Source organism: Suricata suricatta, chromosome 3, assembly GCF_006229205.1.
Source record: "Suricata suricatta isolate VVHF042 chromosome 3, meerkat_22Aug2017_6uvM2_HiC, whole genome shotgun sequence".
Taxonomy (NCBI): domain Eukaryota; kingdom Metazoa; phylum Chordata; class Mammalia; order Carnivora; family Herpestidae; genus Suricata; species Suricata suricatta.
Genome location: NC_043702.1, coordinates 165,179,572 through 165,198,160, shown reverse-complemented (window position 1 = coordinate 165,198,160; position 18,589 = coordinate 165,179,572). Strand labels below are relative to the sequence as shown.

The following is an 18,589-nucleotide window of genomic DNA, read 5'->3' as shown; positions in this document are numbered from 1 at the left end:
CCGAAGACGCGAGGCGCAGCTTGGCTGGGTGGGCCTCGCCCCCCGGGGCCGGCCCGCCGGCTCCCCAGCGCGCGGCGGGTGCTCGCAGGCCCCTGGCAGCGCCCTCACGTCGGTCCCACCGCGGGCGGTGGCTCTCGGGTTAGGGTTTGCCGAAGCACCTCGAGCGACTCGGAGAACCCGGTTTCCCCGCTGGGGACGGTGATTGTTCTTGTTTCTTGCGTTTAGAAAGTTCCTCCGACACTTTTGATCTTGCGTCCCGAGTGAGAAGAAAAAGGAAAGCGTGGTCTGCCCCCCGGGCAGGGGGATCCTGGCAAAGGGACAGAGCCAGTTTTAGCCCGAGCGGCGAGTCTATCCCATTGACACTTCAACCCCGGAAAGGGTTAACCGCATCCAGCCGGTTCGGTTTACATGTAAATAGAGAGCAGCTGCTCCGCGCGGGCCCCGGCTGGCCCTTTTAAGTTTTTGATTGGTTGCCAATGACATCACCGCCAGTGTTCTAACTCTGAGGGCCCGGAGCGGCGTCGGATAAACCCTCCTTAAAGAGATGAGGCCACGCCCTCGGCTCCTCCCCCCAGGCCTGCCCATTGGCCGCGGGCCGCTGTGAGGCAGCGGTCCCCTTTCTCCGGATTCCTATTGGTCCAGGGTGCCGTCGGTCGGCAACCGGCCCGCCCCCTCAGAACCTTACATTTACAGTGTAGCAAAAGAGAAAGTAACTATGTTGCTGCTGGAGATCAATGAAGCCAAGTGAATGGGGGCTGAATGGGCGAATCCTTTGCTGAAGCGGAGCGCCAGATGGTGGAGGGCTACACTTATTTATGAAGTGAGTGGAAGTCGCCGCGGCTACTCCTGAGAGCCTGGGAGTGTAAGGCGGTGTGAGTGTGAGTGTGAGTGAGTGTGTGTGATGCGATGCTCACGGGGGAGCCACAGCAGGTGAGGTTAGAGGGTTCCGGCTGTTGGCTCACGCTGCCCTGTGCGTTTACTCTCTCTGCAGTCTAGTTGGATTTGGAGAGAAGAAAAAATGAGGTTTGTTGGGATGCTTTGCGGCAGTTTTAAATGCCGGGGACTTGTTAGTGCTCTGTGTTGCGAAGAGGGGAAAGCGCCCAGGAGTGGGGAAGTAGCATTCTCGAACGACTTAATTTTCTTCCCAGCCCCTGCCTTGAGGTGGAAGGACGACTAGCAAGGGAGAGGGGACCGCTCAGTGTTTCGCGGGGAGGTTTCCTGGGCCAGTCTGGGTGATTTCACGGGTAATACGTACGCCCGACCCTCTGCTGCAGGGATGCAGATCTCTTTATACACTCCGTGCGCGCGCGTGTGTATGTGTGTGCGTGTGTGTGTGCCGCGCACTCCGTGCGGAGGTGGGGGTCCCAGCCTGTGCTTCCGTGAACACGCTTCTGCATCTCTCGCGAAGGAAGTGGGCTGTTGATCCTGGGACAAGCCTTACCTGGTAACACAATAGCAAAGACTTTCACAGCTTGGTCCAGCTGCGAAACAGTTAGAGCTTCTGGAATAGTACTTGCTCTTAAAAAAAAAAAAAAATACTACGCAAGGGAGGGAGGGAAGGAGGGAGGGAAGGGGATGGATCCTTTTCTCCCATCCAAAGGTGGGTGAGAGAAACCTCAGTTGGTGGGGGATCTGGGTGCGTGCCTCTGTGTGTACGCGTGTGTGCGCGTGTGTGGATTCTGCCTGTGACACTTTGGCTCTGTGTCAGAGAATGGTGACGGTCGTGTGTAGACGGGTGATAGATGACATTTTTCCAGACATCTCTTAAAGTTCCTTTAGGTGAGCAATTCTCGCATGGAGTTTGTTTTCTTTTTCTCTGTGCCTGTCCAAGAGGAGGAGACAGGAGGGTCTGGTGGTAGAGTGCCCCCGTGCCTAAGGGAAGGAAGGCACTGTTCCTTTGCAGGCGTTTTCTTGTGAGACAGGAGGTGGACCTAGTGGGCAAGCCTTCACTGCCCCCCTTTAACAGGGACCAGCTAATTGAGAAGTCCTTTCTGTGGAGTTCACCGTCTTCCAGGGGCAAGGGTCTATCTGTGGGGGACTGAAATGTCCTCCACGGCAGCTGCCGCCCATTGAAAGAAGCTCTGGGATGCATAGTGTGTGCCAGTGGGGACACGAGGTGGGGGGGGGGGCAGTTGAAGTGGTCCTTTCCTTAAAGGCAGGAGTGTGTGTATGGGGAGGGGGGTGGATGAGGTTGGCAGCAGAGGAATAGAGCATCTGCCAGAGTTGGGGGATACAAGACGTGGCTCTTTGGCCTGAGGCTTTGTATCAGGACCTTCCGTTTGTAACCAAAGGGGAAATGCAGATTAATTTATAGGAGATGGACAGTAAACATGGGAGGTTTTAATACAACCGTGTTGTGCTTCTCAAAGGAGTGGAAAACCAGAAAAGAAGAGCTGCTGGGCAAAGAGATTCACTTGGGGGGGGGATTTTCATTCCGATTTGCGGAAAGTTGCCATCCGCCCCCGATGTATATTTAGCTGCTGTATATTTCGGGGAGCAATGCCAGTGCGCTTGGTCATTGCAGCGGGTGAGGGGCTGAAATGGAAAGGATGTAAGGGTGGACAAGTGGCTCTTTCTCGGATGTTTGCACGACACTTCTGCCCAGGAGAGGAGGCCCAGAACAGATGCTTCTGAAGAGCCTTCCTTTCCGTCTTGAGCTTGTCTAATTCTTTGTGCCTTTGCTTTCTCCGGGGCTGACCTTTGCTGTGGGTCCATGAAAGGTTGTTCGTCAGCGTTTGTGTAGATTGTACAAGGAACCTTAGACTTGGTAACCGCATAGGCGGGGGCCCTCGGCTTGACATCCTCTTGGAACCTATAAAAACTGAGCTCCAGGCTTTGAGAGAGGCATGGTGGAGGGACCTTAGGACCAACTTCCCTCAGTGGGAAGCAGAGGTCTCTCCTCGGGTTTGGAGCCAACTGCCTTTTGTGTCACGTGACTTTATTCTCTCTTTCCCCCTCCCCTTCTTTGCAGACTGTCTTGAGTTCTTCTTGAATTGCCAGTTTTCAGCCTCCTCATGCCTCCGTCTCCTTTAGACGACAGGGTAGTAGTGGCACTGTCTAGGCCTGTCCGACCTCAGGATCTCAACCTTTGTTTAGACTCTAGCTACCTTGGCTCTGCCACCCCAGGCAGTGGCAGCCACCCTGCGGTCATTGCCAACACCGGCGTATCCCTCAAGGCTGCGAATCTGACGTATATGCCCTCATCCAGCGGCTCTGCCCGCTCCCTGAATTGTGGATGCAGCAGTGCCAGCTGTTGCACTGTGGCAACCTACGACAAGGACAATCAGGCCCATACCCAAGCCATCGCCGCCGGCCCCTCCGCCACTGCCATCGGAACCTCTACCGCCTGCCCTGCCAACCAGATGGTCAACAACAATGAGAACGCAGGCCCTTTAAGTCCGTCAGGTGGGGTGGGCAGCCCTGTGTCGGGGACCCCCAAGCAGCTAGCCAGCATCAAAATCATCTACCCCAATGACTTGGCGAAGAAGATGACCAAAGGCAGCAAGAGCCACGTGCCGAGCCAGGGCCCTGTCATCATTGACTGCAGGCCCTTCATGGAGTACAACAAGAGTCACATCCAAGGAGCTGTCCACATTAACTGTGCCGACAAGATCAGCCGGCGGCGACTACAGCAGGGCAAGATCACTGTTTTAGACTTGATTTCCTGTAGGGAAGGCAAGGACTCTTTCAAGAGGATCTTTTCCAAAGAAATTATAGTTTATGATGAGAATACCAATGAGCCGAGCCGAGTGATGCCCTCCCAGCCTCTTCACATAGTCCTCGAATCCCTGAAGAGAGAAGGCAAAGAGCCTCTGGTGTTGAAAGGTAATACCCTCCCTACCCCTTCCCCCAGTGCAGTCCTGGTTAGCCTGGGTTCCGTGCGGGTGTGGTCCTAGATGGTCCAGCATTCTCCTTCCCCTGGCGACCCAAGACCAAACTAGACTTTCTTCTCGCCTTCCCTTCTTTGCCCTTCGTTATTCTGGGAAGAGTGAGAAAAGCCCAGGAACACAGAACTGGAAGCCAGAAGACCTGGGTTCTAGTCTCGATTCAGCCTCTCATTTGCGTGGCGCAAACATCTCACCTCTCTGAGACCAGTTTCTCATCTTGCTAAAGACGGGCTTTGTGCCACCAGAGGGTTTCTCAAGTCCTAACTGGGCTGGTAGCACTCTTCCAGTCAATAATCAGTTGGAAAGTCATTGTCTCTCAGATTTAACCAAAGTTGATGGAACAGAGGCAGCAACTGTGGTGAACTCCAAGTAAACCTACAGGTACCTGTTCTTTTGATGAAAAATCTTCTTTCTCACCTCTCTGGCCAGCTGGGCTTTTATATGGTTTATAAAGTGGCCTTCAAGAAAGGCAGAGACCCTTATCACAAGGCCCCACAGAAAGTGTTAGGTGTGCCCAAAACATCCATTCTTCTGCCAAAGCTCCAGGGGGGACAGAGACATTTTTTGAAATACCTCCCCCCAACCCATTGTTCTTTCTGGCCTCACCTGGCAACTTGGCATCATGTCTCCTTCCAGGCTGGGGTGGCGGGCCATGTGCCCCCTTACCCTGGAGGCAGAATAACCATGAGGTCAGCATTGCTGAGCCCTGGCAGGTAGAATGAATTACCCACTCTTTCCTGAGCTCCTTTTCATACTGTGTTGCCTGGCATAGCAGAGGACCACTCATCTTGTATCTTTCCCAGTTGCTCCTCTTTGGTGTCAGATATTGTCCTTTGGGGCACCACACACTACTCTTCTTCTCCGGTGTCTTCTGTCCTTGGGTGATGGCGAGAAACAGTCATCTCTCTTTTCTTCTCTCGTGTTGGAGCTAAGGTATACGGTTTCTGGTTCACATCACCACCAAGTCTCCAGAAGTGTGTTGACCAAAGAATTGCCGGGTTCTCTGGAACACCTTGCATATTTAAATTGCAACAGACCACTGGAATGAGCAAATCAGTTGTTCTGTCTTGGTGGGACAGCTCCACCATGCTTTTTGTCTTCCCAATGATGCATTCTGCCTTTTCTCAAGTGGTGTTCATGGAAATATGGTTCCAAGTAATTCACTTTGATACAATATCCCCCACCCGGCATCCCATCCTCTCCTGATCTCCTCAAGCTTGCTGTCACTGTGCTCCCACAAAGGCACAACTTTTCTTAGGGTTGGTGGGCTCTGGTGGGAAGGAGAACATAATGGAGGTCATATCCAGAGAGCTTCAATGGGGCCCAGACATTTCTGTTGTGGTTGATGAGTTTTCTTAAGGTTACAGATATATTCAGATTTTGTCTGTATTGCTCTGTATTTTATCATTTTCTATTCTTGTTCAGTTGACTTTGAGTAATTCCCAGTAGGCTTACCCAGCTCGTGTTCTCTCACCACAATCTTGGCTTGGCTTGGATTTTTTGGAAGAAAAAAAATATAATCTACAAATCTCCCATTTGTAATAGTTTGTTGTGGGAGCAAAGAGAGGGGCTAGCCAGTAGTCTTGGGGGACAACATCTCTTTGCTCATGTAGAGTAGATGTTATTAGGAAAAAGTAGACCTTTTGTGTCTGTATAATCTGAGGGCAGGCATCAAACAATACAAATGAAGATGACTTTGGACTTGAACATGAGGGTGATTAGTTGTAGATTCTACCCTCCTTGCAGTGACATTGTTGTGTTGAAGGGCTGGCTTGTGGATAGTTGGGAAGTGAGTCTCCTGAGTGCTACTGATGGAAGTGGGGTTCCTTTCCGGTGGTTGCAGCTGAAAGTCCAGGCAGCCTGGGTGTCAGTGAGTAACATTGCCTCAGTGGGGCGGAGCCGGACATGCTGCTGACCTCACCACTGGGCACCCTGGGCAGCCGCTGTGAGGGCTCGTCATTTTCAGGTTGGTGAGACGCAGCGGCGGTCGACCTAGAAGACGCGCTGGTGGTAGAGGTTCGATTATTCGTAATTTGGGGCGGGGGTTTCTTCAAGAATCTGGGAATTTTGTTCAAAATATAGAGTTTAGGAGCACAATGGCCTGTAGTCTAATTTATTTTTTATTGTCGTCATTACTATTTTGGTCTCTTTGGGGGGAACAGTTTAAAATCGGGACTAAGATGGGAAAGAAAGGAAAGTGATCATTATTAGAACCCCTCTTGGCGACCCTTTCATCTGGGTAAACCAAAGTTTAATATCATAGCACCATTGAGGTGAAGAATGGGGTGGGCATCTCTCAGAAGGGCATGGCCAGCAACTTCTCCCAAGTTCTCGAGTGGATCAAGCAGACCATTCGGGTCTGAGTTCTCTGCTGAGGTTCATTATACTAATCCCCTCCCTTGGTGATGTAAGATTTTATTTTAGCGAGGTGGTAGGTACCATTTTAGAATGAGTGATTTTTGCAGGGAAGCTATGGGGGTGAAGGTAGTTGCAAGTCTAAGGTAGAAGCTTCTAGGGCCTCATTAACAACTTATCTTCAGAGATTTCAGTACGATCTTGGGTAATTTATGGCTGGCCCAACTGGTTCTCTAGTTTATGTTTGTAAACATTGGTTGCTACCCTCCCTGTCCAAGTTTTATGTCCCCCTATTTCAATGCCACGTTCTCCATTTTTGGTGCTGCTTGTCATGTAGAACGGCTGCTCAGTTACCATTTTAGTAATGCTGTGTCAGGTTGGGAAGAAACTGATCAGAGGTGCAGAAGCCCCTGGGATTAAGTTACTGTTCTAATTTACAGTCCCCTCCCTGCGGTGACCTATGCCTGAATCCCTGTTTTATTCTCAGCTTCCGAAGAATAAATGGCATCAGACCAGTACTTCTGCTCATCCTGGTGAAAATGATCCAAACAAACAAATACTTAGGGATTTGCAAAGTCTTTGAAAGAATTACAATCTGTTTTTACCCAAAGTTGCTTTTTAGTATAATTTTTAACCAAACTGAATAAGAAGGCTAGACCGTTCTGGTCCCTTCCTTAATGGGAGCTACCATCTTTGTTAATGGGGTTTGTGAAGTACCCTGCCTTTTCAGGGAACTATTTTATCATTGATTTGCCTATGTCGGAAAGGATGGTCTACCGCTTCGCTCCTCTTTAAAGATGTGTGTGCCTTTAAAACTGTTTTTTTACTAACAATTTGCAAATATATAGAAAAGTAAAGAAGAGGGTGAAGAACACCCATAAGCCTATTACCCTAGGCATAAACAGTTGTCAATATTTTCCCTATTGGCTTTCTCTTCCCTTTTTTGGTGGCTGAAATATTTCCTAGCATAGACAATATTTTGAAGTGTTCAAATGTGTTTCACGTTGGAACTCAGTGTCTTAGAACCGTTAGGACTGGGAATATTTTATAGTCTAGCATGGACAACATGTTCCCTCCTAAATCCTTCAGGGTCATGTGACCAGTTTTGAGAGTTTTTCAAACTTAGAATTCTACTCTGGCTAGGTAGCTCTCAGGCCTGTGGAGAAACAAGCGGGGGGGGGGTTGGGGGGGCTTTAGGTGCTTCCCTGGGGGTGTGTAGCTCCCCATCTATGTGAGTCTCTAGGGTTCATGCCCGTACTTGCTCTGTGCTGTCGCAAAACAAAGACGGACTGATGGCTTCAGTCCCCCATAGGCCTGCGGCTGTACTAGAGGAGTTGAGTGGGGAAGGGGAGGAGCAGAGGGAGTCACTTCAAGAGGCTGATCCATAGGGAACATTTGATAACATAGAGAGTTAGATTGTTATGCTGTAAAACCTTCCATCACAATTCCTGAGGAATGAACAACATAGATGGCCCATTTTTCCATAATGGCAAAGGATTCTGGGGTGAACACTTGTAGGCAACATTGAGTTTGATGACAAAGACAAAGTGAATGGTTGTGCTCGGAAACTATTCTATTTCTGCTTTGTTTTGTGGGGGAACAAAAAGTCTGCGTCTGGTGTCTCAGCGTGTTAGGAGGATGTTTTTAAAGATGTGTGAAATCAGGACATACCTGTATTCACAAACTTACTGTTGTTATTCGGAGCCTCTGCTTACCATCCAAACACGCCTAACATTCGCCTTGTAGCAAATGGTGGAGACAGTCAGGCAGGATTTGGGGTCCTGTCTGTCTGACGCTAGTCTAGTCGTGGTCCCCTTCCTCAGCCATACGCCCTTGGGCAAATTGCTTAATCTCTTACTTCCTTAGTTTCTGCACTTGTAGAAGAGGATAGAACAGCAGCTAACTCCTAGTGTTAGATTAGGAATTGAATGAATTAATGTGTGCAAACTGTCTAGACCAGTTTTTCATATGTGGTAAGCACTCAATAAACGAGGTTCGTATTGTTATTACTATTGGTTGAGCAGAAATGATGGCTCCAGTAAAAAGGCAATCTGGGCTCCTCTTGCAAAGCAGTACAAATAACAAGCTACGTATAACACAGAGGGAGAGAGGGAGAGGCAGAGAGAATGAGAGTGAGAGAGAGAGAGAGAGAAAGAGAGAGAGGCTGTGTGTGTGTATATGTGTTGCTATGGCCTAAAAATAACTTGGTGACTGTTACCTAATTTAAGTAGCATACGGTTGGAGTGCCAAATAATTATAAAAACATGTTGGGTCAAGAGGCCAGTTATTTGGGCATATCCTAGAGTTATTTATTTGTAAGGGAATTTGTAAAAATGTGATGATAAATCTGTCTAACTAGCATCCCATAACTAAATAATGAAAGTATAAAACCATTAAGCGTCACTTTTTCTGGCCTCTTGGCTGATTTATTTTTGGAAGAAGGATTGTAGTCTGACTATAAAAGGGTAGGTGGAAGGAGGGGGGAGTGTGCTTCATTTTCATAGGTTCTCGAAGCTTTCAGTTGTGAGGAGATAGCATGAGAAGGAAAAGCGGGGAATTGTGGGAAGGCCTGATCTTGAAGTGGGACCTGGTCCTTTGCTCTCAACTGGTTCATGGTTGCCTGTATTTTGAGCTTTTGGGTATCCTGTCCTTCTTCCTAATTAAGACATAAGTATAAAGATGTAAGTGAGTTATCTCCCCCATCCCTCTCCTTGCCTTATCTGTTCTTCATTTACTGTGTGCTCAGCAAAGTGCGGTTCAGCCCACTTACACTTGAGCTCCATTCTAGGCTTTTCTATTGACCAACTGTAGGTGTCCTTAGGGAGCTCAGGTCACCTCCCAGCACCCCAGTTGTTTCTCTGCTGTGAAACAGGGATAATTCCAACATCACAGGATGAACCGAGGCAGTGGAAATCAAGTGCCTGGCACATAGCTCTAAATCAAGCAGCCCCTGGGCCCTGATCCCCTCCCCCTGTGCTCTTGCAGATCCTCAAGGTTAGATACTGGTCAGTGGAGAAGGACGCTGGTCAGTGGGGAGGGTGGCCAGTTGGTCTAAGCACAGTACTACAGGAGCATGTTAAGTATCAACCTCTTGTCCTTACCAATTCAGATCAGCTAAGTTAACCATCTGGCTTGCCAAGGACAAGTTCAAGAAACTCCTTTCCTGGCAAGAGTAGATAATGATTTTAGATTAGAAAAAGGAGGGTAAGGGAAGGGAGGCTTGACAAAATCACGGGAGCAGAAAAACTCTGCACGGCCAAGGTGGGAGCCTTTGACCAGAAGCAGACCCACTCCTGATTCCTTCGACTCAACATGGTCACCAGCCAGGCCTTCCTGCCCCAGGCTGGGAGAGCAGTTTGGGCATAAAAATGTGTCGATTTGCAGTGCCTCGGCGATTTAATTCAAGTAGGTAGACAAGGATACACTCCATATTAGGGAGAGAAATTCTGAACCCAGGAAGAGGTCTACTCATGTTCTTTGGACTCAAGACCCCAATTTTTAGAGTAGGAAGGGATGTTAGAGGTCCCCTAGTTCCCTATTCGTCCCTCCAGGCTGCCCACTGGACTCCCCTGGAGTGGTTTAAAACCTACAGCGCTCAGTTCCTGCCTCGGGAGATTCTGGCTAAATTAGTCTGGGGTACAGCCTGTGCTTAACGCTTTCCCTGGTGATTCTGACGTGCAGTGAAGAGTGAGAGCCATTGATCTCTTCCAGTTTTCTCATTATGCAGTTACTGAAATGGGGCCCAGAGAGATTTAACTTGCCCAAGGTCACATGCATGATTAATTTTAGAGCCTTGGCCCTCAGTGCTAAAATAGGTCTTGCCAGGTTGATAGAGTGTGTGTGTGTGTGTGTGTGTGTGTGTGTGTGTGTGTGTGTGTGTGATTATCTAATGATAATGATATCTACTATATAGCATACAAATATGAAGTAACATATGTAATCAATCATTTTTCGTATTGATACCATTTTGGTTGAATTTTGAGATGTCAGTCTAGAACTATAGGGTCCTCTGTCTAAGCACTTTTGAAAAACCAGCAGCTCATGGTCCTGACATTTGCCTGGGTCATAGCACAATAGGACAAATGTCAACATTGACTTCAACCCATCTTCTAGGAAACTTGATGGTTTAAGAAAGAGCTGGAAAACATGTGTCAAAATGCCCCCTTGTCCCAAAGTATCTCAGGTTTCTAGGGACATTTTGATGTGTTGGTCTCCATGGATATATGACCTGTGGGTAGAAGAGATCCATCCGTTCGTTCAGCAAATATGACTGAATGCCTTCTATGTGATGGACACTCGTTCCCTCACAATCTACATGCCAGAATGGGAGCAAATGCAGACCAGGCCAGAATATTCCAGATCCTTTCTACCTTGAAGATCATGTTCCTGTTTGTTTTCTTCATGCCCTCACGCTGCACACTCTTGTTTAGGGAGTAGTTCATCTGTAGGAATGCCATTCTCCTGGGACATACACGTTTGTGAAACATTAGGCGTTTTTCTCCTTTATTTCTCCATCGCAAGATAAAGTCTGGCCTTTTCTAAGCACATCTTCATGGGCCAGCAGAATTTCTTTCTAAGACTTGATCCAGAAAGAAATGACTTTTTTTTTTCTTTTTTAAACGTGTTGAGGTTTTTTAATGGAAAAGGGAATATGTGTTCTCTCTTTGCCTTAGGAGCTCAGGGCTGACAGGCCTTCTCTGAGCATTAGAGTGGAACTTTGTAATTTGGACCTCACTAATTTTGGACATGTTGCTGATAGGAACGGACTGGTGTTTATTTTTTCCTGCATGCTATCTACGAAAAGAGGGCATGCTAAGCAAACAAGCATTGTAAATGATATTTAAAAGACAAGGTTTTAGCCTGCTCAGGAAAAAAAGTTTGCAAGTACAATTAAAAAACCACTCTAAGAGACAGGGCTGGGGTGAAAACACGAGTCTCTGTCATTTCAAAGCCTGCATTATTTCCCCTAAACCGTATGGGTCCCTCTTGGGCAAATGTTCATTGGCTGCGTTTCCATATACTATTTCCTCTTCATTCATATTATATAACCTTACTAACTCAGAAAAATTAGAGGGAAGAGAAAATGATAAGTATGAGTCACAGCCTGAATTTTACCCTACATTGTAGAAATATACATTTTGTGTTGAAGTTGATGTGCATTTTCTAATTATGAAGTCTTTAACTCTTGAGATGTTTTCTTCCATAAGCCAAGAGGAAGATAATAGTATCTTTTTTTTCTAGTGTATGCCCATTCTCATCTATTACTTAAAAGTGTATACAGACACACATGCACATACACACACACATATACCTGGATATATACATTTATGTGTATGTTTGTACACACACACACACACACACACACACACACACACATACTTTCCAGTCCTCCACACCAGCAAGATCCCTATTTTATGTGTAACTGAAAGGAAAACAAACCCGAGCCTCTGCTCTTGGAGAAGGAAATGAACCATGCAGCCTGGGACTTTCCTATAAGATCAAGGCTGTTACCCCAAGCCCTGCTTCTGGCAAAGTGGAAGGTCCCTAACAGGAGAAGAGTTTGTGTATTCATCAAATTATCTGTATTGTCTTTAAGGTTTTATTTGTAGTGAAGGCCCACTCATCTTTTCTTTTCTTTTCTTTTCTTTTCTTTTCTTTTCTTTTCTTTTTCGCCTTCTAAGACTCGAATTTCATGGAAAATGACACAAGACCACACATCCTCAGGGCTCCACCAAAGGGTTTCCTTTCCTTTGTCTCACCACCCCAATAGGACCCTCATTGGGCATCTGTGGCCACATTTCTCAACCAGGTAAATAGATAAAGCTGCCTGATCCAGGGGTAGCCCCCAGATGGTGTCCCCTTTGAGGCACATACACTTCTCAGGTTCTAATGTGAGCTCAGCTGACCTCCTCTCATGTCCCCAGTTGATGGGCCAGTCACCTCTGTGTCAGAATGTCACTCACTAGTTCTTTGATACTTTGTATTTATTCTATGGAAGGAATCATCCCACATAGTATGAATCATGGCCCCAAGGTCCACAACCACTGGTCTAGATATTTGCAAGTTTTGCTACTGGAAGTGAAAAGAAAATGCAGATTGGGAGGTGCACGAGGAGAGGCAGTGGGAAGAGGGAACAGGACAGTGTCAGGGGGGAGGATACCCTCAGGGTTATGGTGACAGGTGACAGATCTTCTAGGACTGGGACTGGAGTCCTGGGTTCTAGTGTTTAAGACAGTGAGTTGTTGCCTTTAGTTATTAGAGTGTCTGCTTCCCTCTTAAGAGTTTAAGTCTAGACACAGACTTCTAAGGGGGCCTCTTTGGAGAGATAGGGGACATTTTCTTGGGACTTATATTTCTAGCCTTATTAAAATAGCACATTTTTATGATAAGACTTTATAAGGATGGTTTTATGGGTCCCATGAAGTGATATTTTAATCTGACAACAGAACACCATTTAATCACATAGAACTACCCTGGGTTTGGCCAACCTATCATCCCTGAAATTTAAAAAAAAATTATTTTCCAGATAGTCTGGGAAAAAAATTAATAGCTCTTGACTGCTTTCTATGTGCTGGACATCGAGCTGTCCTATTTGTGTCTTATTTCTTTCTCAGAGCAGCTTCGTGAGAGAGGTTTCAGGTCCCCCCAGTTTTATAGATGCAGAATCTGAGGAACAGATTCAGTATTCTCTCGCATGTTATTAGCCAGTGAGTTGGTCACAAGAACAGAAACCCAGTTCTTACAGTGTTGGGGCCCAAGTCCCTTCCAGGCTGGCCACATGCTTAATTATCAGTGAGCCTGAATCTCATTCCCAATCGTGGCCTTAACTGTGCTTTATTCTCTGATGCACCTACGTTTTTACTTCCTCCCTGTTCCTCTATTTTCTTGTATACCCTCAATTGAAAATGTCGCTGGTAAGAAAATTGGCCCCCTCTGGGTCCTCAGGGAAGAGCCGTCTTCTCCGTGACTTCACCCTGCTTTTGGCGATTTCAAACTTTGATCATGGCCGAAGCTTTTTAAGGCGTAACAGATTGATTAAAGAAACTTTGAAAACCGCCATAATGATCTCTACCATTATGTGATGTTTATTGCCTACCAGACTCTGTGCTCCAAGCATTATAGCTCATGATAACACCCCAGTTTCTACACAAGTGACTGAGACTCAGAGAGACCCAGGCGCTTGTCGAAGGTCATTGGGCTGCGAGAGAGCCTGGGCACGGTGCTGTTGGGTTTCTGGTTTGGTACATTTTCAGTGTGGAGAACCTTAGGATACCTGTGGATGTGAGGGTGATGTTCCCTCTGCCCATATTACTCTATTCACTTTCTGGAGTGGAATTAGAGCGCAAGAAAGATGGGGGCAAAGTTGGATCTAGTGGGTAAGAAGGAATAGATGACACATTATCTAATAGTAAGTGTGTATAAAATGAGATAATGTATGATGACATCCCAAAGACTCTAATGTATTCATTATCCATTCTGTTGATGCAGATAATAAACATTAACTATCGATTCCCCCCCCTCGCCAAACTGTGTGGAGAAACTTCTAGTAGAATCTCCTTATAAGTTTCTGAGATAAATGAGCAGAGTTCTTATCAAAGTCTTTACTTTTTATTAGTTTCCCCCTCTCCTTTCTTATCTTTCTTCTTCCCTTCTACAGCCTAAGCATACAAATACAGCTCAGATAATCAGGGAGTGTGGCAGGGACGGACCCTAGATAAAGCCCTAGAAAAAGTGTAGCTGACTCCCTTGAAGGCTAGCAGCCCAGCCCCCAGGAATCTGGACTGGAAGCCTCATTCATTCAGGCAGAACTATTGAGCATTTGTTCCAACTGTCCCATTTTACAGATGTGGACACTGATTATTTCCCCATGAGCATCTAAGTAGCTGGTAATAGAACTGGCATAGGATCAATGTTTCCTACCTCTAGTTCAGTAATGTATTATTTATTCTTATTTAAAGTTTATTTATTTATTTTGAAAGGGGGGAGGGGCAGAGAGAGAGAAGGAGAGACAATCCCAAGTAGGCTTTGTGCTGTCAGTATGGGCCCAACCCGAACCTCGATCCCACCAACTAGGAGATCTTGACCTGAGCTGAAATCAACAGTCAGACACTTAAACCTACTGAGCCACACCCCCAGGTGCCCCATAAAAAATTTTAACCCTAGTGGGAATGTAATTCTTTGGTTTCTCTGTGTTGTTATTAAATAAGAAAATCTCAGGAATCCAAATATTTGGCCAGATCACTCCATGTTTTTGCTCCCTTTCTTTTTGCAGTGAACTTAGTAACTGACTTCTCAATGAATCAGTCTGCTGATTTGTATTTGTGTGTACTGTTCATTTTCAGAATGTTTATCTCTTCCAGCAGACCAAGTATAGTATGGAGGTTAACAGCACAGGTGCTAGAGCCAGACTGGCTGAGTCTGAAATCTGACTTTGTCACTGATGAGAAGCATGAACTTGACTTTGCCACTGACTAGAAGCATGAAGTTGCGCACATTAAATTGATGTGCCTCGGTTTTCTTATCCATGGAATGGGAAGGGCAAGGACACTTTCCTTGTGGAATTAATTGAGGATTAAATTAGATAATACATGTTCCGGTGCTTTGAACAATGCCAGACACATAATGACTAGCATTTATTAAAAAGGTTTCATGATTATAATATCAAATGCCCACACAAATAAGTCATCATTACCTACTTATGTCCAGGGATTTATAGGAGTGCTATAATTCAGAGAAATGAATCAACATTGCCACTGGTACAATATAAATGGAAACAACTCCTCAATGTGGGAAAACCCACTGTTTTTACTGGGGTGGATAGATACCTACATCCTATTTTTTTCTGAATCTGTGCCACCCTGGATAATTATATACTATTTCTATATCAGAAAATCTTATAAAATTAAGTCTTAGCAAAGCCTCAATTATATACCCATTGTTGGAATATCAAGAACATTTTAGAAAGGAGAAAACTGATGATCTGCTAATTTCCCTAACCGGCCAAGTTTCATTTTTACATTTTCTCGTCATTCTTTACCCATATATGTGCATATTTTACAGCATTTCTCATATAGAAACTGAAATTCATTTTCACTTTATATTGCATGTCCTTTTGATTCTTGTATTGCCATCAGATTTGCTTTTAATTTTATAACATGTCTTATTTTATGGATGCCCCACATTTTACTTAACTAATTTGCCTATTAATGAGGTTAAGGTCATTTCCAAGTTTTTGGTATTATGAGAGAAACCTCATAAGAGAATCCTTTGCCTGGAATCTTCTTTACCCCACTCCCGCCCCCACCCCCGCCTTGAAAAATGGTGGCCCAGGCCAGCTACCTTGGCTTTATGTTTCTGCCACCACCCTGGGTGCCTTTCACTTGTCTATTCCTGCTTTTCTCTTCAGAATACAAGAGCCAACCACCTATCAAAGGTATAGATTTGGGGGGAGGTCTTTGTCCTCCACCACGGGGCTCCCTGCACATTTCATCTGAACAGATGACACCCACACCCTAGAGGGATGTGTCTTAAATCTTGGACTTCTGCTTTGGTGGGCTGAGTGAGGAAGTAGAGAGGCACCACTCAGCACTATTAAAGTAACAAGCGTTGTGGACGTGAACAGTCTGGCAGGGCCAACCCCATGTCATAAATATGAGTCACTCCCAGTTTCGTGCTACTGATAAGGCATTCTGAAAGGGACATCATTACAATAACAGCACAAAGAGTTAGACTCTGGGAGATGCTGAGTAATTCGTGTTTCTGTGTTCCGCCCTTCCCCCTCCCTTAAGCCCTGGGGTTTTAGGGCAGTGTTCAAATTTGAGGGCTGAAGCTGAAGCAGTCAAAAGAATACATCAGAAGGAAAGACTTCCCATTAGTTCTTTTTGCCAAATTGAGGTAAAATGCCCTTTAAATAGGAGCTAATTCTCCAACAGATAATTAGCTTGTCTTCCTTGATAAGGTATGTGAATTGGATCGCATTTATTATAATTAATCTTGCATCTTATGTAAAAAGGGCATTCGTCTGCCCTTATGAGGTGGGGCTCTTCATTCCTACCCCACCCCCCCCCCCACCCCAGTGAGGACTGAATGTATTGGATGAATGCCAAAGTGATGGGCAGCGCTCCCTTACAATGAATGGCTGGGAGAAGCTGAATGTGGGGTGTCACCATTAAGACACAGAACTTTCATATTAATATCGGCATCATTTCCCAAAACAAAACAACTCTTGAGAATGTTTTGGGGTCCGAGAATCACATGCTACAAAGCTGCCTGAATAATTGCCTTGAAATCAGTCTCCTGCTAGTGATATTCTTCTGGATTTACAGTTCAGAGCTTTTTCTAGGAAGTGAAGGGGGGAGTGACTGGTTTGGAAGACTTAGCTGGTGGCAGGGCAGTGACTCTGGGCGGTGGCCCGGGGTAAGGAGGGGCTGCTGGTTGACTCAAAAAGCCAAAACTCCTCCCTATGGTTTTCTCCCCCTGCCTCCCTTTAGTCCCCAGCCATTCACAGCTCCTTGCCACTTCCTCATCTGGCCACACAGTACTTCGGGGCATCTTTCCCCATTGAAAGCTGTTGCCCATAGTCCCTTGATTTTGCCCGTATGAAACATATGTTGGGGGGACGCCTGGGTGGGTTGGTCAATTGTGCATCTGACTCTTGATTTCAGCCAGGACATGATCTCACAATTGGGCAGTTGAGCCCCTCATAAGGCTTCTGGTAGAGTGTGGAGTCTGCTTGGGATTCTCTATCTCTCTCTGCCCCTCTCCTGCTCCCCCACTCTCTCAAAATAAATAAGCATTAAAAAAAAATGAACGTGTGTTGGAGAGATATGGGAGTATGAGAAGAGAAGAGCCCACTGGGGATGATCTATCTGAGAACCTCTCTATTCCAAGTTGCAGTGGTTCTTTTCCTGAGAAGAGAGGGGCCCCTTCATGTTCTGTGGGGCTGACCAACATGGTATGGCTTTTGGCATCTTCGATTTTAGTCATTTGCCATGGCCTCTACCTATGTGTAAGTGTGTGCACATACAAAGGGAATGGGATGGCACCAAGCACTAACTCATTTAACGGAAATAACAACTGCTGTTATCTCTCCCTGTGCTATCCAATATGGTGGCTGTGAGTCACATGTGGCGACTGAGCCTTTGAAATGGGGCTAGCCCAAACTGAGATTGCTGCTTGTGTAAAATACTGGATTTCAAAACCTTTGTGTCAAAAAAAAAAAAGAATGTAAAATATTTCATTAATTGTTTTAACGTTGATTCCAAGTTGAAATGATACTATTTGAGGCATGTTGAAATAAGTAAAATGTATTATTAATATTAATTTTATGAGTTCCCTTTTTGCTTTTTTACATGCAGCTACTAGAAAAGAATTTTGTTATATAACAGCTAACATTACATTTCTTTTGAGTGGTGCTGATCTCTGTAGAGTATTATCATCTGGACCTACTTTTTAGATGAGGAAACCAAAGCTGAGCAAGGTTAGGTCAATTGCCCAAAGTCACTCGCAGAAAGTCAAACTCAAGAGCCATCTAACTCCAGGACCCACACTCTTCCCCACTAGTGAAGTATACTATAGAGTATTTGTCTGGCTTTTGTCCTTGGTTCCTGGGTCATAACCTCTAATCACACCCAAGCTTATGCTAATGAGATAGTTTATGCTAATGAGATGATTTAGAATGGGGGTAGGCCATCAGGAAGACAAACAATGCCATTAGAGGATGGGGGCTTTGTATTAGTCAGACCTCCTGTAAGAAAGAGGAGCCAGAAATTGAGTTCAGTCACGTGACCAAATGGTTCAATCAGTCAGGCCCATGTGATGAAACCCCAGTAGAAACTCTGAACACTGGAGCTCAGTTCAGCTTTCTGATTAATGAACACGCTAATATACTCAGAAGGTGATGGAGTCCTCGGCATGGAACTCTTGTGTTTAGGACCCTCCCAGCCCTTGCTCTCTGTGTCTCTTCATTTGGCTAGTTCTTATTTGTATCCTTATAATAAAACTCTAAGAGTAAGTATGGCGTTTTTCCTGAGCCCTATGAGTCATTCTAGTGAATTATCCAAACTTGGGGTGGGGGGGTTCGACGTGGATGTGGGAATCCCACAGTTTTAGCCCAGTGGTCAGAAGTGTGGGTGGCCTGGGACTCCTGAACTGGTAGCTGGCATCTGAAGTAAGGGCCGTTCTGTGGGGACTGAGCCCTTAACTCGTGGAGTCTGCGCTGACTCTGTTGTTAGTGTCAGAGTCCTGCTGCAGTCTTATAGGAATGGCACCTTTTGTTGGAATATATATTTTAGGGGCATAGTGACTGAGAAAGCAAGGTTCCGTAGCTTCACTTGCTTGTGTCCCTA

General features: G+C 45.9%; 1 protein-coding gene across 1 annotated transcript in view; it reads left to right on the top strand.

The window, feature by feature from the left end:
* Positions 1–701: 701 nt before the first annotated feature.
* Positions 702–18,589, top strand: part of DUSP10 (dual specificity phosphatase 10) — a 40,167-nt gene continuing 22,279 nt past the window's right edge. Inside the window, exons 1-2 of the mRNA XM_029935669.1 lie at positions 702–820; positions 2,972–3,825. Coding sequence (XP_029791529.1) covers positions 3,015–3,825 — 811 coding nt within the window. The 5' untranslated portion in view covers positions 702–820; positions 2,972–3,014. The remainder of the gene's footprint in view (positions 821–2,971; positions 3,826–18,589) is intronic.